This window comes from Pelophylax lessonae (assembly GCF_965119305.1).
Source record: "Pelophylax lessonae genome assembly, chromosome: 13".
NCBI classification, from domain to species: Eukaryota; Metazoa; Chordata; class Amphibia; order Anura; family Ranidae; genus Pelophylax; species Pelophylax lessonae.
Genome location: NC_138780.1, coordinates 139,987,142 through 140,013,269, shown reverse-complemented (window position 1 = coordinate 140,013,269; position 26,128 = coordinate 139,987,142). Strand labels below are relative to the sequence as shown.

Below are 26,128 nucleotides of genomic sequence, written 5' to 3'. Positions count from 1 at the left end.
GACGTTTACAGTCACCAAGATGATTGGAAGATTCTCGCTCTTGATTCCTCGCAGGAACTGTGGGAGAAGCCTGAGCTGAGGATGATACTGGCCTTACTGTAGCCTTTGGACGCCTGCGGCATCTGCCAGAGGAACCCATGATCTTGCCACAACCTTAAAAGTATCCTCATGTGGAGCGGAACCTGCTAAAGGGATGTGCATGTAGGACTGTGCAAACAGAAACAGAACTGTCTTGAAGGTGGATACCACCAGACTGAGAACCTGTAAGCAAATCGGGAGAGAGAACTATCTGTGTGACAGCAGCCGGTGATTCACGGCCCGCAGTTCCTGAAATCTGTCCAGAGGAATGACCACCCTGGTCAGAATTAAAATCAGACCTAGGAAATTAAATTCCCTGGACAGGGATAAGGGGGAACTTAGGTAGTTCGGACATTACCGGAACCTTTGCAGGAATTAAATCCGCACAAGGAGACTCAGGACCTAAAAAAAACAAAAAAAACAGAAAAGAACAAACTTTGCCCCCCTTTTGAGGTACCCCCAAAATAAACATTTCGGGGATCTCCTTGACGTTCATAAAAGAAGTCCACGGGGCTGGAAACCAGCGAAGATGTCCCCTCCACCACAATAATGGGTGAGGGCAGCCCTGCATGCAGAAGGGGTCTTATATGCGGGTCTGGAGAAGCTAGCTCTAGGTTTACCAGACCCAGGTTGCTTGGAACCTCCCAGGGAAGATTTAAAACATCTATATCCCCAAAATAATTTTCTTTAGGCTGAGAAGGAGGGCCCCTGTCTGCGAGGAGGCCCCTCCCCTTTCCTTGACTGTGGCAGTCCCCCGTGATAACCTTAATGATGTTACCCAGGGTAGCCCCAAACAGGGTATCGCCTTGAAAGGGCAGATCATTGAGAGCTTTCTTAGTAGCTTGCTCTGTGGACCAATTCTTAAGCCACAGAACGCGCCTAATCATCACCGCTGAAACAGAAAGTTTGGACAGCACAGGAGCTGTATCCAAAGCTGCATCACAAAAACTGCAGCCCATGGACCAACTGGTCTGCTAAATCAACATAAGCAACGGGGACCTGCTCACTCCCCAGGCCCTGGCGCAAAAGCTTTGCCCACTCAGTTAGGGTCTGAGACACCAGGGCTGAGGCAAAGTCTGGTTGCAATGCCGAACCAGCCATAGTAAACATGGTGCGTGCCACAGCCACTGATTTCCTGTCAGCCGGGTCCTTAAAAAACAGGGATTCCTCTACTGGGAGATCATGGTTGCTTTATTTAACCTTAAAACAGGAGTGTCCACTGCTGGTGAACTAGTCCACTTTTTTAAAAGTGACTCCCCAAAAGGGTAACATGCAGCAAAAGTTTTGGGGACCACAATGGGTAATTTTGGTTGTTCCCGTTCTTTACAGGAAAACCCTTTCAAAATAAGGCACATAAAGGAAAAACCTTTGGAGTATGAGGTGACTTATGCGTACCAAACGGCACTACCATGTCCATGACAACATAAGCCGCATCCACCATTTTTAAAGACTCATGCACTGCAGTGAAAACCAGCGCTTTTTCATTCACTGCTGCGACCATGGAGGAATCATCCTTGTTATTGGATGGCTCTGGGTGTGTGATATTAAGCCCCCCTGGATGGGCCGCGTCCATGGCGGCATCAGGCTCAGAATCAGATGAGACAGGCTGAGCAGGGGAAGGCGGGGGGACACTCCCTCCTGGGTCTTTGCCCATACGCCACTTCAACTCGGGACACTAAGGACTGCAGGACCGCCGTCGGTGCAACCATGAGAAGCTGGGGTTCCAAGGGACCTGCCACTTACATGAGGGGGTCAGTGGGGGGGGGGGGGATTGTGACCCTGAGGCTCCATAATGAAAGGAAGACCTTGCAGTACGAAATGAAAGGAAGACCTTGCAGTACCAGCGAGCTGAAAAAAAAAAAAAAAAAAGCTAATCCAATTCCCCCATCCACACATTCAAGTTGGATGGGAATATTCCCACTGTGTCATTGTATCACGACAATGGGGAGACTCCCCTGCTGTCAGAATACACTGATCAGCATTACAGGCTATAGCAGCGATGGTGAACCTTGGCACCCCAGATGTTTTAGAACTACATTTCCCATGATGCTCACACTGCAGAGTGCATGAGCATCATGGGAAATGTAGATCCAAAACATCTGGGGTGCCAAAGTTCGCGCTCACTGGGCTATAGCTTGCAGCACTGATCGAATGGGGAAAATCTGAAAAGGCAGTTGTACAGAAGCCAATTAGTAGATCGACTTCTGTAGAACAGTGCCTACACATGGATCGAAATTTGGGCGGTCAATGTTGAACAAGTAAAATTTTAATCCATGTACGGCCAGCTTTAAAGACAACAGTCCCAGACAATAGAAAGGCAAACTTTTTGACACACTGATGACTGACTGACACTCTTCAATGAAAAAGATCCTATTTTCTACAGTCTCTATATACAAGTATATAAAATAGCATGTCTGGTTGAAACTTAGAGCAGATCTACAGTAATTTTTTTTTTTTAAATGACTTACCCAGTGATTTCATTTAAAAAAATGCAGCTGCAATAACTACCTTATCTCAAGAACTATCCCCCACTGATATGGTACTAACGTCATAACATCTAAAATAGAAGAGAATAATAGATCTTACCTGCCAAACCTATTTCCAAGGCATAGTCAATGTGCTCAATGCATAAGTAGTCAACAAGAACTGAAAATATTCTAAAGGCATTTTTTGGAAGATCAGACGGATCTGAAAGCTAAATAAAAAAATAATAAATATATATTATATAGAATATCTATCAACCATTACTTAAACAATCATTTCCCTGTACCCCTCCCTTTTGAAGAGCTTTCTTCTCACTTGTTCTGAAAGTAGTAAGTGGGAAATCTCTCAGCAATGCAAATCTTACAGTATCTAACAATCCCAACTCTATGCAAAACAAAAAAAAAAACAAAAAAAAGGACAATTCACTTTGACAGGCGTTAGGCTTTAAGATGATGCATGAAATATCAAACTTTACAATACTAGATTGTCACAAATGACTTTCAATATTAATGTTAACTAAAATATACCTTATGGCATCTTTCAAAGGCATGCTTGGTTTCTTGCAATAGGTTTACCACCACTTCTTGTGCTAAAAATGTCTCGCCGTGTGTTTCTATACTCGATCCCAGAGGAAAAATTGAGCGCTGACGAAATTTTTCTTTCAGGTCTTGAATGCTGTTGCATAATTTTACAAAGAATAAAAGAATATTTTGTAATAATGTGAAGGTTTTGTATGATCCAGCTATTTATATCACCTAGTAATTCTATACAGTTTTTTTTTTTAACCTGCAGACAATATGTAGTTGTCACAGTATAGCTGTGCAGTAATAGAAACAAATGTATATTTATAAACAGGGCACTCATTACTTCTATTGTAAAATGTAAAACAAATGTCACAACAGTTTTCTTTTAATGCAGATTTCTGTTGCGTCTTGGATAGAGGCAGAAGGCATACCCTCCACAAAATAATTTAATCTACCATAACAAAGCTCTTGTATAATTATTAAAGTGGAGCTTTAGTCAGAAAATTAAGTCCTGCTAGATCACTTAAGGCTGGTCCCTTTTTGCAGGTATAGCTATGTAAAACATTAAAAAATATGTGCCTACACTGTTTTCATTAACACACGGTCTCACTCTGCTCAGTTACTCTCTATTTTTAGGCACTGCTGAAATTGTAGAAGTCGATCTACTGGCAGCCTAAAGATTTACTGCTGTTCAGGGGCTGTGGGCTACAGCAAGATGGCAGCCTCCAGAAAGAGGAAACAAAAACAATGCTGGTGGCAATTTACAGCAAACACTACTTTCGGTAGCATAAATATTAATGTGGAATGCATTTTTCTTGCTTGAGAACATTATTTTTTTATCAAGTTGTTATGGGTAAAGCTCCACTTTAAATAGTGATCAGTTGACTCCGCCGATGTATGTTTGGTTGTCACCTACCCTCCAGTTCCAATTGGTCTTTTTTGATGGTTCTTGGAATCATAATAGCGCTGTAAGATCATTGAACTCCGACTTCGCAAATAAGCAATTTCTACATCAGTATAGTTTTCCAAATATGAGATGAAAATGGATTTGATCAACTTGGACAAAAAAGTCTGTTTGTCTGTTCCCAAATTGAATTCCATTAGCTTGCTAGAGAGACTTGTAGTTCTGTGCAACAGGAGAAACGGAAAGGCATCAAAAACATGCTACAAATCTGTACTCTACATTTAGAATTAGACACAAACACTAGAGAAACCCCAACTGCTTTGTTAAAATTATGGAGTTGTTCCTTCTTACTACAGGCAACGGATTGGCCTGGTATTGTAACATATCGAGGTATTCCCAGCCCGGGGTATCCTCTGGTGTGTTAGCATACCGACGAGTTATTTCCTGCTATAGCCATAGGTTTCAAGGACGTATTGAGCTGCAATTACAGATTACCATAGGCGTGCGCACAGGGTATGCCAGGCGTGCCTGGGCACACCCTAATCACCCTGTGTGGTTCAGATTCTCCCCGTTTAAACCCCTGACATTTCACCTATTTTTACTCCTAAAAATTTGTAAATAACTATTAAAAAAATTTAAATGGTAAAAAACAATACAAATAAAAACTACTGACACTATTCACTGCCCTACTGACACCAATCCCTGCCACACTGACACCGTCAGTATAAATACATACATGCACACACATATGTGTTTAAGCTTTGAGGTGCACACCCTAATGCAGTAGGCTGTGCACACCTATGCAGGTTACCTGTTGGCGAAAAATAGCATAGAACCAAAACTACAAAAATAATTCTTGAAGTGACACTAAACTGGTTTTAAAAAAAAAATATATATATATATATATATATATATATATATATATATATATATATATATATATATATATATATATATATATATATATATATATATATATATTTTCATGTATTGTTTACCCAGTATGTATACACTATATATAAGTATGTATATTATACACAGAAAAGTACCCTCTATGCAGGCCATAGGTTATGCTATTTTCTCTCTTTCCAACACGGGTGGAGGGAAAGAAAAATACTCGACACTGGTTGTGTTGGTGGGGGAATCCCTCCCGCAGTGTTATTGTGTTCTGCTGGAAGGGAGCTCGGTGAGCCTTCCCTGTCAGCAAAACAATGATTAGCGTTGCCGGCTATAGCTTGCAGCACTAATCATTCCGGGAAAAGCCCGGCAGGCTGGTTTCACACAAGCTGATCGATAGATTAACTTGTGTACAAACAGGGTGCCCCATACATGAATTGAAAGTCAGCTGATTCCTGCTGAACCAAACAAATCTCAATCAATGTATGAATGGCTTTACTTTACTGTCTCCGTCAAATATCCAAATTCTTTTTTCCTGCTGTGATCTGACTAGGGTGGCTACACTCATTCTTCCAAGGTCCCATCATATTTAGGAATGTAGCCACCCTCACTTGCTTGTTCCTGAGATAGACTACGGGATTCATTTCAAACAAACAGAAGTGAGGGGAAAAAGGAGGTTTGGAAGCTCACTAAGGACATTACAATGAGGCAGAAAAACACAGTAAGAAACAACTTCAAGTAAATTGGATTACAGGGCCGTTAAGTAGTGGATGTGTATGGATTATTTTTGGAGAATAAGGATATTGTTTAGCGTCGCTTTAAGGGAAATCTATAGCCAAATCTTTAGTTCTGATTTTAAAAACGAGGGAGGGTTTAAACTGCTGTCAGTTTTCTTCTTTTTCCATCTACAATTTATTAGGAAGATTTCCTTTCACTTCCTGTCCCATACATTCAGCAGGAAGTGACAGGATATCTTTCAAATGTTCCCACTGGAAGATTTAGCTTCTATTTTTGTTCTAGAGGGGACTCAAAATGTTAGATTTACCGCTTTTTCTGGTGTCAGGACAATTAAGAAAAGTGACTCTCCATAATTAAGTTATAGGAAGCCACAAAAACCTGACAGTTTCATCCCCATACCACTCTATCCAAATCTAGAATTTTAAAAAATGGTTCCTTTAGTTATACTTTAAGGCAGTGGTCTTCAAACTGGAGCCCTTTGCTTGCTTTAATCCGGCCCTTGGGGCACCATTTCATTCACTGACACCCAAAATGGGGCATAAGTCTCCCCAATGACAACAACGATGGGGCACATTTTCTACAAACGACAACAATGGAATCCAATTACACCAATGATGGGGCACAATTCCTGCCAGTGACACCAATGATGGGGCACAATTACTCCCACCGAAACAAATGGGGCATTTTTTTTTCCCCACTGACGTTGGGACCTTTCCTACTCCCAATGGCCACAGTCTGGCCCCTCTAAAGTCTGAAGACTTTTTTTTTGGAAAGTTTGGAGACCCCTGCTTTAAGGCATCATATTTGGATAACGGTCTCCTAAGACACAGATAGATACCTTTAACATTGTTATTTTATATTAATACTTACTTTACAAAAAGAGACATTTAACGGTTGGGCATACTGTTCAGATATGACTTAATGAGTTCTGTCTTTTGAGAATATGCTGTCCTAGAAGACTCGCTTATGTTTTGCTCTGCTAGGTATAGACCTCTGGTGCCCAACCTGCGACACTATGATGTGCGGCCCTCAGACCTCAGCAGTTTTTAGTTGGAACATTGGTTAGGGTAATAGCATTGATTTCTACTAGCCTCATGCATCATGTTCCTAGTTTCATATTGTTTTCTGCAGCCATCTCCAGCCAAAAATATAGCCTATGCACACTCTCTGACCCTCCTTTCCTCTGTTAGGCCTGTAGTTTCTGACAGTCCTCTCATATCTATCTCTCTCTCTATATATAAAAGATTATGTGCAGCTCTTTGGTGATGTCACGGTCTGCATTTGAGGCCCCTCTCTAAGTTGACTGGTATAGACCATGCATATGACCTTCCAGGTATTTGATTTGCCTTAGGGAACTCTTTGCTGCACTTCATTCTGCTTGGTATGGGATTCTGCATTTCATGTTAGAGGCAAGGTAAACCACCAAACCACCTACCAGGGATAGCATATCTGAATCGGTATTACTATAGTCTGTTGCCAATAACCAAAGTATAAAAGACGAACTAAGGAATACATTAAGGATTAAGGTACACTCTTGGCATTAACACATTTACTGATTACAATAAAAAAAGTAAAAAAATCTGATATAAAATAAGAAAAGAACTCCGACTTGAGTAAAATGACTAAGTGCATAATTCAAAAAGCTAAATTAGAGCAATTAGAAGTCTCAGCATGACCCTTAAATCTCCAATAGTATCACTTACAAGCCTGACTACTACACATAACTAATCAGAACACTTAGACACTTCTTATCAAAAGGCATAAAACAATTAATTACACTAATCATTTGACATGTTTTTGCAGAAATTAGGTAAAGTTGAACTGCTGGTAAACAACAAAATATATAGTGAGAAGAAGGTGTCATCCTTGTGCTCTACTCTCGTGTAAGCATGTTCATAAGGTTAGAGTGACAACATTGTGCCAAGCCATAAACCCATGACACTTTACTGAACCATAGTGCCCTTTCCTCTGCCAGATTGACTGTTGCTGGGAATTCAGGTACTGCCATAAAAAATATGATGATTTTTAATAAACACATACATGGATTAAATAATGGGATTTGTGACTTACCGTAAAATCAGTTTTTCTGATTTTAATTGACGGACACAGCTTCAGATCTTCATAACTGTTTGGTTACACTGCCTCCTACAGGAGAAGAAACTAGGCAGAACAAAAGTCTGGCTACGCCCATGGGCAGTCCCAGGGGGTATACGCCCTCTCTCTGCTATAGGCATTCAATTTAGTTACAAGCAGTGTCAGAAGAATTACAACTCCACAGTGGGGTGAGTGCTGTGTCCATCAACGAACATCAGAGAAATGGATATTACGGTAAGTCAAAAATCCCAATTTCTCTTTCGTTCTTTGACGGGCAGAACTTCAGATCTTCATAACCGTTGGGACATCCCAAAGCAGGGTAAAACATGAGGGGTGGGAACAGCAAAAAAAAAATTCCCAAAGCTAAACAGTAGCCAACCAGGCAACAGGAGCTCAACCAAAACAACTGGAGCGCACCTGAAAAAAACAATACACCCTCAAAGAGGATCAGGTCCTCTCAACAGCAGCCTGCAAAATGTTGCAGCCAATAGAAGCATGCGCAGATGCCAACACATCCACTTTATAAAACTTTGTGAAAGAGTGTACCGACGACCAGGTGGCCGCCTTGCAAACCTGCGTCACTGACGCCTGATGACAGAAGGCACTAAGTGCCCTAATAAAGTGCGCTTTAACAGGGAAAGGAGGAACCTGGCCCTTCATGGAATTGGCCTGAATCACTGTCTGTCTGATCCATCTCCAAATGGTCGTAGAGGAAGCGGACAACCCTTTACGAGGCCCATCCGTGAGCACAAATAGTGAGTCTGACTTCCTGAAAGACTCCGTAGCTGCCTGTTACCCCCTAATTGCCCAGACCACATCCAAGGCATGCAAGGCAATTTCCTTCGGATGTTTAGGCCTGGGACCCAGGGAGGGCAACACAATGTCTTCATTCAAATGAAAATAGGAGACAACCTTTGGAAGGGACGACGGACAGGGGCAAAGAGAACCACCTTATCTCTGATTAACCAGGTAAGATGGACAGGAAAACGCGGCCAGTTCCGACACCCTGCGCGCAGAGGTGATAGCCACCAAAAAAGGCCACCTTCTGGGACAGCATAAGCAGGGGAATCTCCCGGAGATTCTCAAAGGGAGGCTTCTGGAAGGCCGAAAGCACCAAATTGAGGTCCCAACGGAGACCGCACTGGAGGAACCAAATGTCGGGCATCCTGAAGAAAGGTACACACCAGGGAGTGTGTGGCCAAAGGACGTTGGAAGAAGACCGCCAAAGTCGAAACCTGGCTCTTGATGGTACTCAAGGCCAATTTCTATTCAACCCCCATTAAAGGAAGGTCAAGATCCGAGCCACTGAGAAGGAGTGAGGATGAACCCCAAGAGACTCACATCATGCAATGTAAGTCTTCCACGTACGATGGTAGATCTTCCTAGAAGTAGATTTCCTAGCTTTTAACAGTGTAGGAATCACCGACTCAGATAAACCTCTATCCTTCAGCACCTGGCATTCAACAGCCAACCTGTCAAAGCTAGCGACTGTAAAGAAGGATGGAAGATTCAGAATACAGCCGAACTCCCGCAGAGTTCGTATTGTCATCTCCAGGTTTTCCACCGCTCGCAGACGGAGACACCACTCGCAGAAGGAGATAGTCTAAGTAGCCCAGGACTGCGATCCCACGTTGGCGTAGCAAAGCTAGCCCCGGGGCTAACACCTTTGTGAAGACCTGAAGAGCAGAGGCAAGACCAAAGGGTGACGCCACAAACTGATAATGCTCCTATCCCACAACAAAGCGGAGGAAGCACTGGTGACTGGCACATATTGGAATGTGAAGGTTAGCATCCTTGAAGTCGACAGAGGTAAGGAAATCTCCCCTGACGCAGGGATGCCAACACTGTGTGAATGGACTCCATTCTGAACTTCTGCACCCGCACAAAGCAGTTCAGTGCCTTGAGGTCCAGGATTGGACGCACTTTGCCTTCCTTCCTGGGAACTGTAAACAGATGTGAGTAAAAACCCTGAAAATTTCCAAAGTTGGAACCGGGACAATCGCCCCTAAATGTAACAGGTCTTGTACTGCCCCAAACAGACCCTGTAAGCGGTACGGGAAGTTGGAAGGAAAGAACCTTGCCGGGGGACAAGAGAGAGAGAGAGAGATAGAGATAGACTGACATGTAATAAAGTGTAATCACACACTATCACAGTGTACATATTGGCCCTGAAGGAGTCTATCATGAGGCAGCAGCATATGACCAGAATGACCTCAGCCAGTCATTCACAAATTCACTAATTCAGGAATTACAATTACTGATGTTAGCCATGAGCAGTGGTAGCAGTCGGTACTTTTATACTGTATGCATGTAAATGTTGCACAAACGTTACATGCTTGCAGTTTACAGGCAATATTTTACACAGGATCTTACTGCTAGTAAGAGTCTGTTTAAATATAAAATGAAAGGCCCTGTTAGTTGTGCACCGAAATGAAAATCCTGGACCGAAACTGAAAATTAAGGATCCACTTGGGCAAAAACCTAAACCGAAATGAACAGTTTTGAAAAAAATATATATGGTATATTTTTTATATAATTGTATCATATGCAACTTTTTTTATTAACCACTTGCCTACTGGGCACTTACACCACCTTCCTGCCCAGGCCAATTTTCAGTTTTCAACGCTCTCACACTTTGAATGACAATTGCACTGTCATGCAACACTGTACCCATATGAAATTTTTAGCATTTTTCTCACACAAATAGAGCTTCCCTTTGGAGGTATTTATTCACCACTGGGTTTTTTTTATTCTTCCCTAAACAAAAAAAATCTGAAAATTTTGAAAAAACAAAAACGTTTTTCATATTTTGTTATACAATTTTGCAAACAGGTAAAGTTTCTCCTTCAATGATGTGTGTGGATGAGGGGGAACTGACCAGGAGGCACTGATGAGGCTGCACCGATGGGTGGCGAGAGGTGGCACTGATAGGCAGCACTGATAAGTGACACTGAGACTGATGAGGCACAGATGAACACTGATAGGTGGCACTGATAGCGTGAGGGGGGGGAAAAAAAAAAAAAAAACAGCTGATCAGTTGGTAAAGGGCCTGCTGCGATTGGCACTTTACCCATTCTATGATCAGCTGAGCCACAAGGACTTGGCAATCACAGAGCATGTCACCCACATAGCAAGAACAGGAGGACATCTATTTTGGCAGCCATTATCAGCACCTTTTTTTCTATCTGCAAAATGCAGATAACCCTGTTTTCGTTGGCTGATATATCGGTGCATCTCTACTTAGACTGTCAAGTGATTTTCATCACTCAGCAAATTCTTTATAGAAATAAGAAAAAATAGCGTATTCCTTTCTGGGGAAACTCTGTTTCAGTACATTGCTAGCTATCCCCATTCCAGAACAATACAAAATATTGCAATTTGCAACCAAACTTTTTTTTTAAATAAATGGTGTGACAGTTTTAGGCCCTACCACTGTGTAAATGGAGGTACAAAAACACACAGGGTTCTCTCTAATGTACCCATTTTTTCACTCACTGGTATTAACACTTTCAAATTGCATGCGATCAGTGCAACACACTTGTTTGGGTGCCATTCATTATAAATGGCACCTCAAAGTGAGTCACGATGCAAAACGCAACTTTTTTGCATGAAGTTTGTCGCCCAAAAATGGGGAAGGAGCTCCTTTTGGGCGACATACATGCATAGGGCAGCCCATTGAAGTGAATAGGCTGCCCTATGTTTGATACGCAGCATCGTCGATCAGCCGATCAGCGACATTTCCTCACAGGGGAGATCTGCACAATTAAATCAGGGCACAGATTATCAGTGCCCATCAGAGCTGCATATCAGTGCCCATCAGAGCTGCATATCAGTGCCCATCAGAGCTGCATATCAGTGCCCATCAGAGCTGCATATCAGTGCCCATCAGAGCTGCATATCAGTGCCCATCAGAGCTGCATATCAGTGCCCATCTGTGAAAAAGCGAAAATTTACTTATTTGCAAAGTTTTATAAAAAGAAACTAAGAAAAACTTTTTTTTTTTTTTTTTTCAAAATTTTTGGTCTTTTTTCGTTCTTTTAGCAAAAAACAACAACCCAGTGGTGATTAAATACCACCAAAAGAAAGCTCTAATTGGTCTCAAAAAATGATAAAAATTTAGCTTTGGTACAGTGTTGCTTGACTGCGTAATTGTCATTCAAAGTGTGACAACCCTGAAAGCTGAAAATTAGCCTAGGAAGGGGGGGGGGGGGTAAAAGTGCCCAAAAGACTAGTTGAAATGCATGTTGCATTTTAGTAAGTTTTTAATGCACTCACCATAACTTAGAGTGACATTAAAGGTTTGTTTTTTCTTTAAATAAAAAGTCTGTCATTTACTTGCACTGTGCAAGTGGTTTTGCAGAGGATCCCCCTAATCCTCCTCTTTTTGGGTCCCTGCTAGTGCTTCTGACCCCTCCTTTCTGCTTAGAGCAAGCTAAAGCTTGACCCCGCCCCCTGCTCATTGGCTCACTGACTGCTGGCTGCTCTCCTCATTGGCTAGTTTGATTGACAGTAGCAGGAGCCAATGAGGACGGAGAGATGCGGGAGAGCTGAGGCTCTCGTGCACATCACTGGATTGAGATGAGGCTCAGGTAAGTTTTGGGGGGTCAGCTGCACCCAGGAGGTTCTATACCTTCATGCATTGAAAGCATGATGGTAAAAAACCTTGAGCCTTTACAACCACATTAATGCAGGTTTTTCAAGAAATCTTACAAAAAAAGATGCAGCAGGCAGAATTTTTTAAAAACACAATACACTAACATAATGAGCTTCATAGATTATTAAGGGAATTAATTTCCCCGTGGTTTTGGGGTGCTGTGTAGTGCACAGTGCAGATAGACTGAAATGGTGTGAATAGCCTGAATATTCCAAGTGCTGAATCAGAAACAGCAGGCAAACAATCTGCGTTGAATCTGCATGATGCGCTTTCACTTTAAGACGCAACAGAAACAGAAAGTTCCAAAGCAACAATTCAGCAATGCAAACACCACCCATGTTATTACATATTCCAAGACAGCAATTTAATATGTACTGCGCCTGCAGCGATTACCTTGATACACACAACCCCTCCCTTCCTCACCCCTTAATTCTGCAGTCAGATAAATTTACCAAACAAATCGATTTTTACCTTGTGTACAGATCATAGAGATTCTTAAGATACTGCTCAGCATCCGATTTTCTACATTCTTCCAGCTGCTCTTTAACAAAATTCTGCAGTAATAGTGGAGACATTTAAAGAAAAATCTTAGAAAACTTCAAGAAACAACGTTATCTGTGACCTGTAAAATTAGTCACAGGATGTGTAAACACAATTATAAATGGTTATGTTTTCTTTTCATCTTAATGTAAATAAGCTATTCCTAATCTCATGCTTTATCAAGCTGCCAGACAAACAACTAGAGATGAAGTCAATCAGAAATTAGAAATATTTCAAAACAGGTAAAAAGATGCACAGGGGATTAATAAAAGGCCCAAGGCATCCAGAATGGGAATTTTTAAAAGCGCTATGGTGAAGGTTTTGTAAAATATTACCAAATTCATCTGTGTTCACAGGCATGAAAATATGATTTAAAGACAGAAAAAGCCCAATTACCACTTCAGTGTAAGGGCCCTTTCACACGGCCGCTCCGCTTGTCCGCAAATCATCCTATTTTTTTGCGGCTGATTTGCGGACATAATGTAAGTCAATGGCATTGCGGATGTCAGCGGAATACCATCCGCTGACATCAGATTTTCTTCCTTTCAGTTCTGTTCCGTTTTTTGGAACGGAACAGAACCCTATTTTTTCATCCGTTCAAAAAACGGAAAGGAAGGAAAATCGGATGTCAGCGGTGTCATCCGCAATCCCCACAGACTTACATTATGTCCGCATATCATCCGCAAACGGATGGGATGATATGCGGGCATACGGAGCGGATGACACAAATGTCATCTGCTCCGTGAAAAAAAAAAAGTCCCGCAGCGGAGCTTTCACACGGAGCGGCCGTGTGAAAGAGCCCTAAATCAGCTAAATACAATCTATATGCATCAATCAAGGGGTGTTTATTGTCTTGCAGTTTATCTTTTCTAAATCAGCCAGAGCATGAGTAAAAAAGCCTGCGCCCTGCCATGCAGGCTGCAGAGAAGGACCCTTATGGGCCATACACACTATAAGATTTTCTGAAGACTTTTTCCTTTAGACTTACCAAAACCATATAATATGAGGTCAGACCTAAACACTTTCAATTTGTATGCAATCTGGCAGGCCCTTGCACTACATAGAAAATGTAAATCTGAAGGAAAAAGTCTTCACAAAATCTTTACTGTGTACAAGCAGCAGTCTCTCTGCAAAGGTCTAGCACAGAGATTCACAACCATGATTATTATCATCATAAAGCAGGATAGGCATCAAGGCACTGCTATAAAGTGAAAACTGTCTTAACCACTTTACAACCGGAGGATTTTGCTGTCTTACGTCCAGACCACTTTTTGTGCTTCGGCACTGTGCGACTTTAACTGACAATTGTGCGGTCATGCAATGTGGTACCCAAACAAAATTTACGTCCTTTTTTTCCCACAAACAGAGCTTTCTTTTGGTGGTATTTGATCACCTCTGCGCTTTTTATTTTTTGCGATATTAATAAAAAAAGAGCGAAAATTTTGCAAAAAAATGAAATTTTCAACTTTGTCTTTTAAAAAATATCCAATATACTCAATTTATGTCATATTTTTTGGCCAAAATATATTTAGCTACATGTCTTTGACAAAAAAAAATTCAATGAGCGTATTTTTATTGGTTTGCGCAAAAGTTATAGCGTCTACAAACTATGGTGTAAATACTGAAATTTTACGCAGCTTTAATTTCTGACTGCCTATCTCAATTCATGAAGTGCTAAAATGGCAGGGCAGTACAAGACCCCCCCAAATTACCACTTTTTGGAAAGTAGACATCCTAAGGAATGTTCTGAGATGCATGTTGAGCTCATTGAATATTTAATTTTTTTGTCACAGGTGTTTGAAAAATGAATAAAAAAAAAAAATTTTTTTTTTTAACACAAAGTTGTCACTAAAAGATAAATTTCTCACACATGCCATGGGTATATGTGTAATTACACCCCAAAATATATTCTGCTGCTTCTCCTGAGTACAGGGATACCACATATGTGAGACTTTTTGGGAGCCTAGCTGTGTACGGGACCCCGAAAATCAATCTCCATCTTTAGGTTTTCTAATGGCGTAAATTGCTGATTTTACTCCTCACTACCCATCACAGTTTCGGAGGCCCTGAAATTTCAAGATAGCACAAAACCCCCCAAATGACCCCATTTTGCAAAGTAGACACCCCAAGCTATTTGCTGAGAGGCATGGTGAGTCCATGGAATATTTTATATTTTGCCACAAGTTTTGGGAAAATTACAATTTTTTTTTTTTTTTTTTTTAACACAAAGTTGTCACTAAAAGATAAATTTCTCACACATGACATGGGTATATGTGGAATGACACCCCAAAATACATTCTGCCGCTTCTCCTCAGTATGGGGATACCCCATGTGTGAGACTTTTTGGGAGCCTAGCTGTGTACGGGACCCCGAAAATGAATCTCCATCTTTAGGTTTTCTAATGGCGTAAATTGTTGATTTCACTCCTGACTACCCATCACAGTTTCGGAGGCCCTGAAATTTCAACATAGCACAAAACCCCCCCAAATGACCCCATTTTGCAAAGTAGACACCCCAAGCTATTTGCTGAGAGGCATGGTGAGTCCATGGAATATTTTATATTTTGCCACAAGTTCCGGGAAATATATTATTATTATTTTTTTTTTGTTTTTTTACACAAAGTTGTCACTAAATGATATATTGCTCACACATGCCATGGGTATATGTGAAATGACACCCCAAAATACATTCTGCTGCTTCTCCTGAGTACAGGGATACCACATGTGTGAGACTTTTTTGCAGTCTAGCCGAGTACAGGTCCTCGAAAGCCAACCCCCACTTTCAGGCTTTCCAAGGGCGTAAATTGTTGATTTCACTCCTGACTACCTATCACAGTTTCGGAGGCCATGAAATGCCAAGACAGCACAACCCCCCTCCAAATGACCCCTTTTCGGAAAGTAGACACCCTAAGCTATTTGCAGAGAGGCATGTTGGGTGTTTTGCAGATCTCACTTTTTGTCACAAAGTTTTGGAATTTGAAAAAAGAGGAAAAAAAATGCATTTTCCTGTTTTCTCTTCATTTTCCAAAAAAAATGAGAGATGCAAAATACTCACCATGCCTCTCAGCAAATAGATTAGAGTGTCTACTTTGCAAAATGAGGTCATTTTGGGGGGTTTTGTGCCATCTTGGCGTTTCATGGCCTTCAAAAGTGTGATAGGTAGTAAGGAGTGAGATCAACAATTTACGCCCTTAGAAAGCCTGAAGGTGGGGAGTGGTTTTCCGGGTCCTGTACGCGGCTAGACTGCAAAAAAGTCTCACACATGGGGTATCCTTGTACTCAGGAGAAGCAGCAGAATGTATTTTGGGGTGTCATTTCACATATACCCATGGCATGTGTGAGCATTATATCATTTACTGACAACTTTGTGTAAAAAAAAAAAAAAAAAAAAAATAATAATTTTCCTGAAACTTGTGGCAAAATATAAAATATTCCATGGACTCATCATGCCTCTCATCTAATAGCTTGGAGTGTCTACTTTGCAAAATGGGGTCATTTGGGGGGGTTTTGTGCCATTTTGGCATTTCATGGCCTTCAAAAGTGTGATAGGTAGTAAGGAGTGAGATCAACAATTTACGCCCTTAGAAAGCCTGAAGGTGGGGAGTGGTTTTCCGGGTCCTGTACGCGGCTAGACTGCAAAAAAGTCTCACACATGGGGTATCCTTGTACTCAGGAGAAGCAGCAGAATGTATTTTGGGGTGTCATTTCACATATACCCATGGCTTGTGTGAGCATTATATCATTTACTGACAACTTTGTGTAAAAAAAAAAAAAAAAAAAAAAATAATAATTTTCCTGAAACTTGTGGCAAAATATAACATATTCCATGGACTCATCATGCCTCTCATCTAATAGCTTGGAGTGTCTACTTTGCAAAATGGGGTCATTTGGGGGGGTTTTGTGCCATTTTGGCATTTCATGGCCTTCAAAAGTGTGATAGGTAGTAAGGAGTGAGATCAACAATTTACGCCCTTAGAAAGCCAGAAGGTGCGGATTGGTTTTCCGGGTCCTGTATGCGGCTAGACTGACAAAAAGTCTCACACATGGGGTATCCCTGTACTCCGGAGAAGCAGCAGAATGTATTTTGGGGTGTCATTTCACATATACCCATGGCATGCGTGAGCAATATATTATTTAGTGACAACTTTGTGTAAAAAAAAAAAAAAAAAAAAACAAATTGTCATTTTCCTGAAACTTAGGGCAAAATATAAAATACTCCATGGACTCAATATGCCTCTCAGCAAATAGCTTTGGGTGTCTACTTTCCAAAAAGGGGTAATTTGGGGGGTGTTTGAACAGTCCTGGCATTTTATGCTCAATTTTAGCAACACATCACCCACTCTTCTAACCACTTGAAAACCAAGCCTTTTCTGTGAGTTTTTGTTTACATGAAAAAATATTTTTTTTTCACAAGAAAATTACTTTGAACCCCCAAACATTATATATTTTTTTAAAGCAGAGGCCCTACAGAACAAAATGGTGGATGTTGCAATTTTTTTTGTTACACGGTATTTGCGCACACATTTTCCAAACGCAATTTTTGCGTAAAAAAACACTTTTTTTATTTTTAATGCAGAAATACACTATATAATTCCAAATTGTTTGGTAAAATTTAAAAGATGATCTTATGCCGAGTTCATAGACACCTAACATGACATGCTTTAAAAATTGCGCACGCCCGTGCCGCGGCAACAAACTACGTACGGTTTTAAAAGCCTTTAAAAGTCTTTACAGGTTACCACTTTGGACTTACAGAGGAGGTCTACCACAACAATTACTGCCCTCGACCTGGCGTTCACGGCGATACCTCACATGCATGCTGAAATTGCGGTTTACATATGACACTAGACCAACGCTTGTGCGCGCATTTGCGCGCAAGCACGGGGGGACAGGGGGGCTTGATTTTTTTTTTTGTTTTTTTTTTTTTTTAATTTGCTTTCTTATGTTATTTTGACACCTTTTCTTTCATTTTTTTTTCTTTAATCATTTTTATTGTTATCACGGTGAATTTAAATTTCCTCTATGATAGCAATCTGTAGTGACAGGTACTCTTTTTAAAAAAAATTGGGGTCTTTTATACTCTAGATCTTTCCTCTGACCTTAACGCATCTGACCATACCAAAATTGGTGTGATAAAATACTTTCCCAATTTCCCAATGGCGCTGTTTATTTCTGGCGAAACAGAAGTTATGAAATGCTCGTAGCCTCCGGCATCTTAGGCCATAGAGATGATTGGAGCCATTCTCATCTCCAATCAGCTCTATGGTTAGATAATTGAACCACCGGCTGCACTCTCGGGTTAACCGGTGGGACAGGAGAGCCCGAGAAAAAACGTGGAAGGCAGCGGAAGGCGGCAGGAGGGGGGGGGGGGGGGGGGAGTCCCCTCCCACTGCATGTAAAAGCAGTCTAGCGGCCAATTATCCGCTAGGATTGCTTTTACATGTAAGCCGACCGCTTGCTGTAAAAAACGATACCAAGATGATGCCTAAATCTGCAGGCATCATCCTGGTATAACCACTCAAAGTCCAGCAACGTACCAGTACATTGCTGGTCTTTGTTTGGCATATAGGTTTTTTTTTTTTCATGCAGCCTGTGGGCTGAACGAAAAAAAAGAGAACCTATCAGAAATCAGCACAGGAATAATGCGTAGTATTACTCATCATTAACCGCCCAAACAACCACCCACTGAATTTAATGATGGGTATACACGACACTATCCACGTATACCAAAATAGGATTTTAACTGCAGTGCTGAAATCAGAAAATCACCACAGCTGCTATCAGCAAAGGTATCCATATATGCTGAGCGCAAACGCTGTTTGTGTCAGAATATATAAAATCAATGCATGGTAGCCGACGAGTACCTGCAAGAGAAACAGGTCACAAAAGAATGAAAAAACAAACAAAGTACATTAAAAAAAAGTACATTAGGAAGAGTAGGACATATAAAATGACTGACACAACAAAAGTTTTTGGATTCTCATCATTAACCGCCCAAACAACCACCCACTGAATTTAATGATGGGTATACACGGCGCTATCCACGTATACCAAAATAGGATTTTAACTGCAGTGCTGAAATCAGAAAATCACCACAGCTGCTATCAGCAAAGGTATCCATGTATGCTGAGCGCAAACACTGTTTGTGTCAGAATATATGAAATCAATGCGTGGTAGCCGACGAGTACCTGCAAGAGAAACAGGTCACAAAAGAATGAAAAACAAACAAAGTACATTAAAAGTACATAGGAAGTGTAGAAGAACATAAAAAATGACTGAGACGACAACTATTTTTGGCTTTTATGTATTTTTTTTTTCTTCTTCAAACGTCGAGTTCCAGGTTCCAGGTTCGGGTCTCTCAAAATGACGATAGCCATCGAACATCTTTTGAGACCCTGTGTAAATGTGCCCTAAACTGTGCCGTGCTGTACCCTATGCTAATAATCCACTAGTGTGTGGTAGCGACGGAAACAGTCACCGTGGCAAAGACCAGGTCGGTCAGGACAGTCGGGACAATAATTCCGGGTGTCACGCCTAAATCCGCGCTTGCTGCAGACACGGCATCTTTTTTGGGGGTATCGTTTGGTATCGGTACTCGGGAGGTATTGCGGAAAATGCCTCTCATGCAGCCGCCTCACTGCATCTGGTTGGGGAAGTTGGGCAGGAGCACCAGCTGAATACACAAGGGCTCTGATTATCTCTTCTTGGAATTGAAAGAAGGATAATGTTCCAGCAGAAGCTTTGTATAAGACAAAAGCGTTGTAAACAGCCAATTGAAATAGGTATACAGACACTTTTTTGTACCAGCGTCTGGCCTTACGGGCAATTAAGTACGGTCCCATCATCTGGTCGTTGAAGTCCACCCCTCCCATTTTACGGTTATAGTCGTGGACACAGAGGGGTTTCTCAACAACAACACCGGTGACCGTAGTAATTTGGACTGCCGTGTCTGGGTGAATGGAGGACAGCACGTAAACGTTTCGTTTGTCCCTCCACTTCACTGCAAGCAATTCCTCGCACCTCAAGCAGGCTCTCTCCCCCGAGCTCAGTGGGGCATTCACTAGCCGTTGGGGGAAGCCCCGGCGATTAGATCGCACGGTGCCACAAGCGCCAATTTGCAATTGATAGAGGTGTCTAAAAAGTGGCACGCTTGAATAGAAATTGTCCACGTACAAGTGGTACCCCTTTCCGAATAAGGGTGACACCAAGTCCCAAACTATCTTGCCGCTGCTCCCTATGTAGCCTGGGCAGTCGGGGGGCTCCACAGTGCTATCTTTTCCCTCATAGACACGGAAATTAACTGTATAGCCTGTGGCCCTGTCACAAAGCTTATACAACTTGACCCCGTATCTGGCACGCTTGCTGGGGAGGTACTGTTTGATAGCAAGGCGACCAGTAAACTTAATCAGGGACTCGTCAACGCAGATATCTTGTTGGGGGGTAAACAAGGCTGCGAACCGCTGATTGAAGTGGTCTATGAGGGGCCGAATTTTGTGGAGCCGATCATATTCAGGGTCTCCCCGAGGACGACAGAGTTCATTGTCGTTGAAATGCATGAACCGAAATATTTGTTGGTATCGAGCCCTGGACATAGCAGCAGAGAACACGTACATTTGATGAATTGGGTCAGTGGACCAATATAACCGCAATTCATTCTTTCTTGTAATGCCCGTGTTGAAGGAAAGGCCCAGAAAGGTTTTAAACTCCTGAATCGTAATAGGATTCCAGGCGAATGGTCTGGCAAGGGGTGAATTTGGGTTGGCGGCGATGAATTGTTGAGTGTACAAATTTGATTGGTCCACAATAGATCTGAAAAGATCTTCAGTGAAAAACAGCTCAAAAAAGTTTATGGGATTAAAACCAGCTGTTTCCACTTGGATTCCGGGTTGGGCGGTGAATGGGGGGAAGTACTGGCGCTGTGGAATCTGTGGGCTGCCAATTAGGATATGCCAGCGCTTCAGGGAGGACACTATGGGCTCTACGGGCCTGTCTTCGGATACGCGGTGGCTGCGGGCCACTACTCGTGCTAGCCACCGCACCAGCTTCAACTGCACTCAGGTGACTCGCCACGTCACCAGGTGATACTGCAGTGCTGGTTGAAGGTCCAGGGTGTACTAGGCCGCTCGTGCTTGCCAGTTCACGAGAAGTGTGAGCGGCACTAGTACTGGCACTCTGCTGCATACCAGAAACCTCCAGTTCTTGCAAGTCAACAACTCCAGAATGGGGTCGGGTACGCCTGACCCTAGCAGGGACCCCTCTGTCGGAGCTATCTGTCAGGGAGCCGCTGCTGTCATCTGGTTCGTATATTGACCCTGATTCTGACAGTGAGGCTTCCCCATCGCTCTCACTTGACATGGCCATTATACTGTATATAGCATCATCACTGAACGAACGTTTTGTCATTTTGGTAGCTAAATTTACTCGCACAGTGATGCGACTACTAGGTAATAAAAGCACCTGGTTGTCGAGGACTATTTGGTCGCTACAAAGAAAAACTGCTAGTGCTAACAGAGATCAGGCCTGACTCTGCTAACGCAGCGGTTTTGTGTGATTTGTGTTTTTTGGAAGTGTCAGTAATCTATTGATTACTACACTTGCCTGGGTAAGGTGGGCTGGGCAGGGGGGCTAAACGCAGGTGCTAGCAGGAATCAGTGCTGATTGTGCAAACACTGCGTTTGGGGAACACTAAATTATGAGGACGCTAGTATAGTTCTGATCAGATCAGATATTGATCTGTTCAAACACTATACTAGTAACGGTGGTGTGTGTGTGTTAGTGTACTTGACTCTAACTGACGCTAAGTAACGGTGGTGTAGTGGGACCCTGACGCTAACTAGCTAGCCTAAGTTGTGTCACCCGTGACGCTAATACAGTGATCGGTAATCACTGTATATAGTGAACACTGTGACAGGGAAGTGAAGGGGTTAAACTGGGGGAGATCAAGGGGTTAAACCTTTATAGAGGATAGATGGCGGGTGGCCTAAACCTATTCGGGCCTAGCGCAAGCGCAAATTAGGGTCACCAGTGACACTAAATACAGTGATCAGTAGTTATCTGATATACTGTATATATTAGTGCACTGATTTATATGGAGTGAAGGGGTTAACTGGGGAAGATCAAGCGGTTAAAAGTTTATTAGGGAATAGGTGGCGGGTGCCCTAACCCTATATGGGCTTAGCGCAAGCGCAAATTAGGGTCACTAGTGACACTAAATACAGTGATCAGTATTTACCTATATACTGTATTTAGTGCACAGAGTAATAGGTAGTGAAGGGGTTAACTGGGGCTGATCAAGGGGTAAAAACTTTATTAGGGGATAGGTGGCGGGTACCCTAACCCTATTTGGGCCTAACGCAGGCGCAAACTACGCTCACAAGTGACACTTATACAGTGATCAGTAAAATATCTGTATACCACTGTATATAGTGTTCACTGTGAGGGGTTTTGGGGGTGATCAGGGGGTGATCAGAGGTGATGAAGGGGTTAAATGTACCTATGTGAGGTGTGTCAGTGTAGTGCTTAGTGGAACTCACGTTTTTGGTGTGTCTCTGTCTCTCTCCTGGAACCGAAAGGACTCCAGGAAGGACAGTGACATCACTTCCCCTGTCTGTGTTTACATTACACAGACAGGGGACAGATTGCCATTGGTGGGGACCGATCTACAGACACTGACCAAAAATCATTGGTCAGTATCTGATGACTGATCGGTTCCCTACCGAATGACATCGGGATCGGGACCCGCGGCGCGCGGGAGCGCGCTCTGGAGCCGTGATCGCGCATCACGTTAATACTACGTGGCTGAGCGGTATCGTGCCGCTCTGCCGCAGTAGTATTACCGTGAGCGGTATTAAAGTGGTTAATGTGCAGCAAGGTAGTTTTTACTTTAGAACGCCAGCATCAGTGCCCAGGTGTCACAAGGAAAGGGTCCGGAGACATGCTGGTGCTGCATGAGAGCAATGGAGAGGGTGAGTATAAGTTGAACAAACTAATCACTGCAGGGAAGGGGGTACCCTGCAGCGATGCCAGAGCCTTGAGGGAGTGAACCTGTATGCACCATGAAATGGCTTTGTATTAGTGAAGCACCTTAACCACTTAGTGCCGGTTCACATTTCTGCGATGCCGGAACGCTGTGAATATACAGCGTGTTCCCGCATCGCATCCGCACCCCTTGCAGTTCACACTGCCATATACGATACGCTGAGGGTGTCAATTAAAAGTAAACAACATCCCCAGATAAGATCGCATATCTGAGAGTTCGCACAGAATCGGATTGCACTAGTGTGAACCACCATGCGATCAGATTCTACTGCGGACCAAAAAAAGGGTCCTGTGCGTGTTGGGTGCGATTGCGTTGTGAATTCAGCCATACAAACTGTATGGCTGAATTTGCACCGCACAGAGATTGCATGTAATTTTAGGAGCATTGCGCTCCAAATAACCAGTGATCGTCTTCATTGCAGAAATGTGAACCGGCACTAAAGGACCGGAAGGTTTTACCCCCTTTAATGACCAGGCCATCTTTTGCGCTATGCCACTGCATTACTTTAACTGACAATTGCGTGATCGTGCGACGTTGTACCCAAAATGTCTTTTTTCCACAACTAGAGATTTCTTTGGGTGGCATTTGATCACCTCTGTGATTTTTATTTTTTGTCAATTTTGAAAAAAAAAAAAAAAAAAAAAAAAAAATCAAAAAACAATATTTTTTACTTTCTGCTATATAACATTCCCAATAAAAAAAAAATTAAAAATCTAATTTTTTTTTATTATTTTAGGCCAATTTGTATTCTGCTACATATTTTAGTAAAAAAAATCCCAATAAGTGTATATTGATTGGTTTGCGCAAAAGTTATCGCGTCTACAAACTAGGGGAAAGATTTATGTAATTTTTATTTATTTATTTTTTACTAGTAATGGCGGCGATCAGCAATTTTTAGCAGTACTGCAGCATTGCGGCAGACATATCGGACCCCTAACTAACGTTTTTGACACTTTTGGGGGTACCAGTGACATTACTACAGTAATCAGTGCTAAAAATATGCACCGTTACTGTAATGACACTGGCAGGGAAGGAGTTAACACCAGGGGCGATCAAAGGGTAAAATGTATGCCTAGGGGAGTGTTTTCTAACCGTGAGGGGGATGGGAATCAACACTGACTTGTGTTCTTAAATAGGAGAAACACAGGAGCTCTGTGTTGATTGCTGACAGAACAACGGCCTGCCATGTTTATAACGGCAGACCGCTGTTCTGTCTCCCTAGGGAATGATCGCAGGTGCCCGGCGGCAATCGCGGCCGCCAGCCCCGCAGATCAGCTTCTCCTCTCGCGAATCGCCGCATGCGCCTCCATGATCACTCTCGAGAAGCATTGTATGGGTACGGCGATTCACACAGTCGAGCCACCTTGCTGCAATATATCTGCGGCAGATTGTCGGCAAGAGGTTAAAGTGTGGTAAACCTTTACTGATATTATTACTGTTAGGATTATTATCTTCATTTATGAGCAGGTGAATGCGGCCCTCCATGCATTCACTGAATCCGGTCCTTAAGTGGAAAAAGGTTGCTGACCCCTGGTCTAGTATATCCCAACTTTTTTTAATCCACAGTGGTGCTGAAAAACTTAAACAGAAAAATCATTAGGTGAACAAAAAATGTGCAAGTGAAACACACACTAACAAGGGTGTGCTTTGTCCACCTACTGAGGGGGGTAGGACCTCTACCTATTCCCCCGGGGTGAAAGGCTCCTGACAGGTACATAGGGTTCAACAACCCTGGCTGGTGATTTTGGGGGTTCTGCAGACAGGGGCTTATCATAACCTGGAAGCTGCCTTTAACATTGTACCCCTACTCATTCACCAAAAAAGTGTAAAAAAATAAAATAAAAGCCCCACAGAAAGAGTTTTTGACAATACCGTTATTAAAAAAAAAAAAAAAAAAGACAAAAAAACAAACAATGTCCCCCCCTGACACCTTGGGGGGGGGGGGGGGGGGGAGGCAAGGTGCTTTGAGGTGGAGGGCAGAGCATTTGAGAAGAGTTAGTATTTTGAGCAAGTGTGAACAAGCCCTAAAAGTCTGCCATTTACCTCATTGTTAATAGAAATGCTGCTGGAAAAATTGATTTTTCTTGCAAACTGCTAGACTGTGCTGACCCTGCTTGACCGTACTGCACTGGACATTTAGAATTTTACATATTTAAATAAATATGTAAAAATATTTTACAAAATTTCACTACGCACTTTGCAACACAGCAACACGTTCTCAATTTAAATGGCTGTGGGTGGGGCTAGTCGTGGCTATTCACTGAATGAACTTTCAGTGAAGTCAACATCTAAGCAGCTATAGTAGCAGCAAGGCAGTCAACAGTACAGAAGGAAGAGTGTTGTTGCCATTCATAGAGGCTATCTAATGGTGGCTATCTAATGGTGCTATTAGCAAGGTTAACAAAACGTTCCTGGGGTACTTAGAAAAACATAGATTTGGGTTTTACTGGTATGGGCTGCCTATATTAAATGTGAAATGTTGGGTTATACTGCCCCCTACAGGAGTAGGACACTAGGCATAAAAAATGCTTGACTACGCCTATGGGGCAGTCCCAGGGGGTATACTCCCACTCTTAGATATTGGAATTCCATTTTGTTACAAGCAGTGTCAGAAGAAAGCCAACTCCACAGAGGGGTGGGTGCTGCATCAGTCAAAAATCCAATTTTTTCTTTTGTTCATTGAAGGATACAGCTCCTTATCTTCTTGACCATTGGGACGTCCCAAAGGAGTGTCAACATGAGGGGTGAGTACAGCAAAAAAAAAAAAAAAAAGAAAAATTCCCCAAGGCTAAATCGTAGCCAACCAGGTAACATGGAGCTCAACCATAAACAACTGGAGCTCATGTGGAAAAAAAAAAAAATGCACCCTCAAGAGGACCAGTTCCTCTAAAAAGCAGCCTGCAAAACCTTGCGGCTAAAAGAAGCATCCGCAGATGCCAACACATCCACCTTATAAGACTTTGTGAAAGTGTGCACAGACGACCAGGTGGCCGCCTTGCAAACCTGCGTCACTGACGCCCGACGACAGAAGGCCCAGGAAGCATAAAGCGCCCGAGTAGAGAGCGCCTTTACAGGGAAAGGAGGAACCTGATCCTTAATTGAATAGGCCTGAATTACTGTCTGTCTGATACATCTGGAAATGGTCGCAGCAGAAGCAGCCAACCCTTTTTGAGGTCC

At 42.5% G+C, this 26,128-nt stretch overlaps 1 protein-coding gene across 1 annotated transcript in view; it reads right to left on the bottom strand.

Annotated features, from left to right (window-relative positions):
• Positions 1–26,128, bottom strand: part of EXOC5 (exocyst complex component 5) — a 94,086-nt gene that overhangs the window by 18,920 nt on the left and 49,038 nt on the right. Inside the window, exons 10-13 of the mRNA XM_082275717.1 lie at positions 12,845–12,927; positions 4,003–4,212; positions 3,090–3,237; positions 2,665–2,773 (exon numbers count right to left, since the gene is read on the bottom strand). Of these exons, the coding sequence (XP_082131843.1) occupies positions 2,665–2,773; positions 3,090–3,237; positions 4,003–4,212; positions 12,845–12,927 (550 nt within the window). The remainder of the gene's footprint in view (positions 1–2,664; positions 2,774–3,089; positions 3,238–4,002; positions 4,213–12,844; positions 12,928–26,128) is intronic.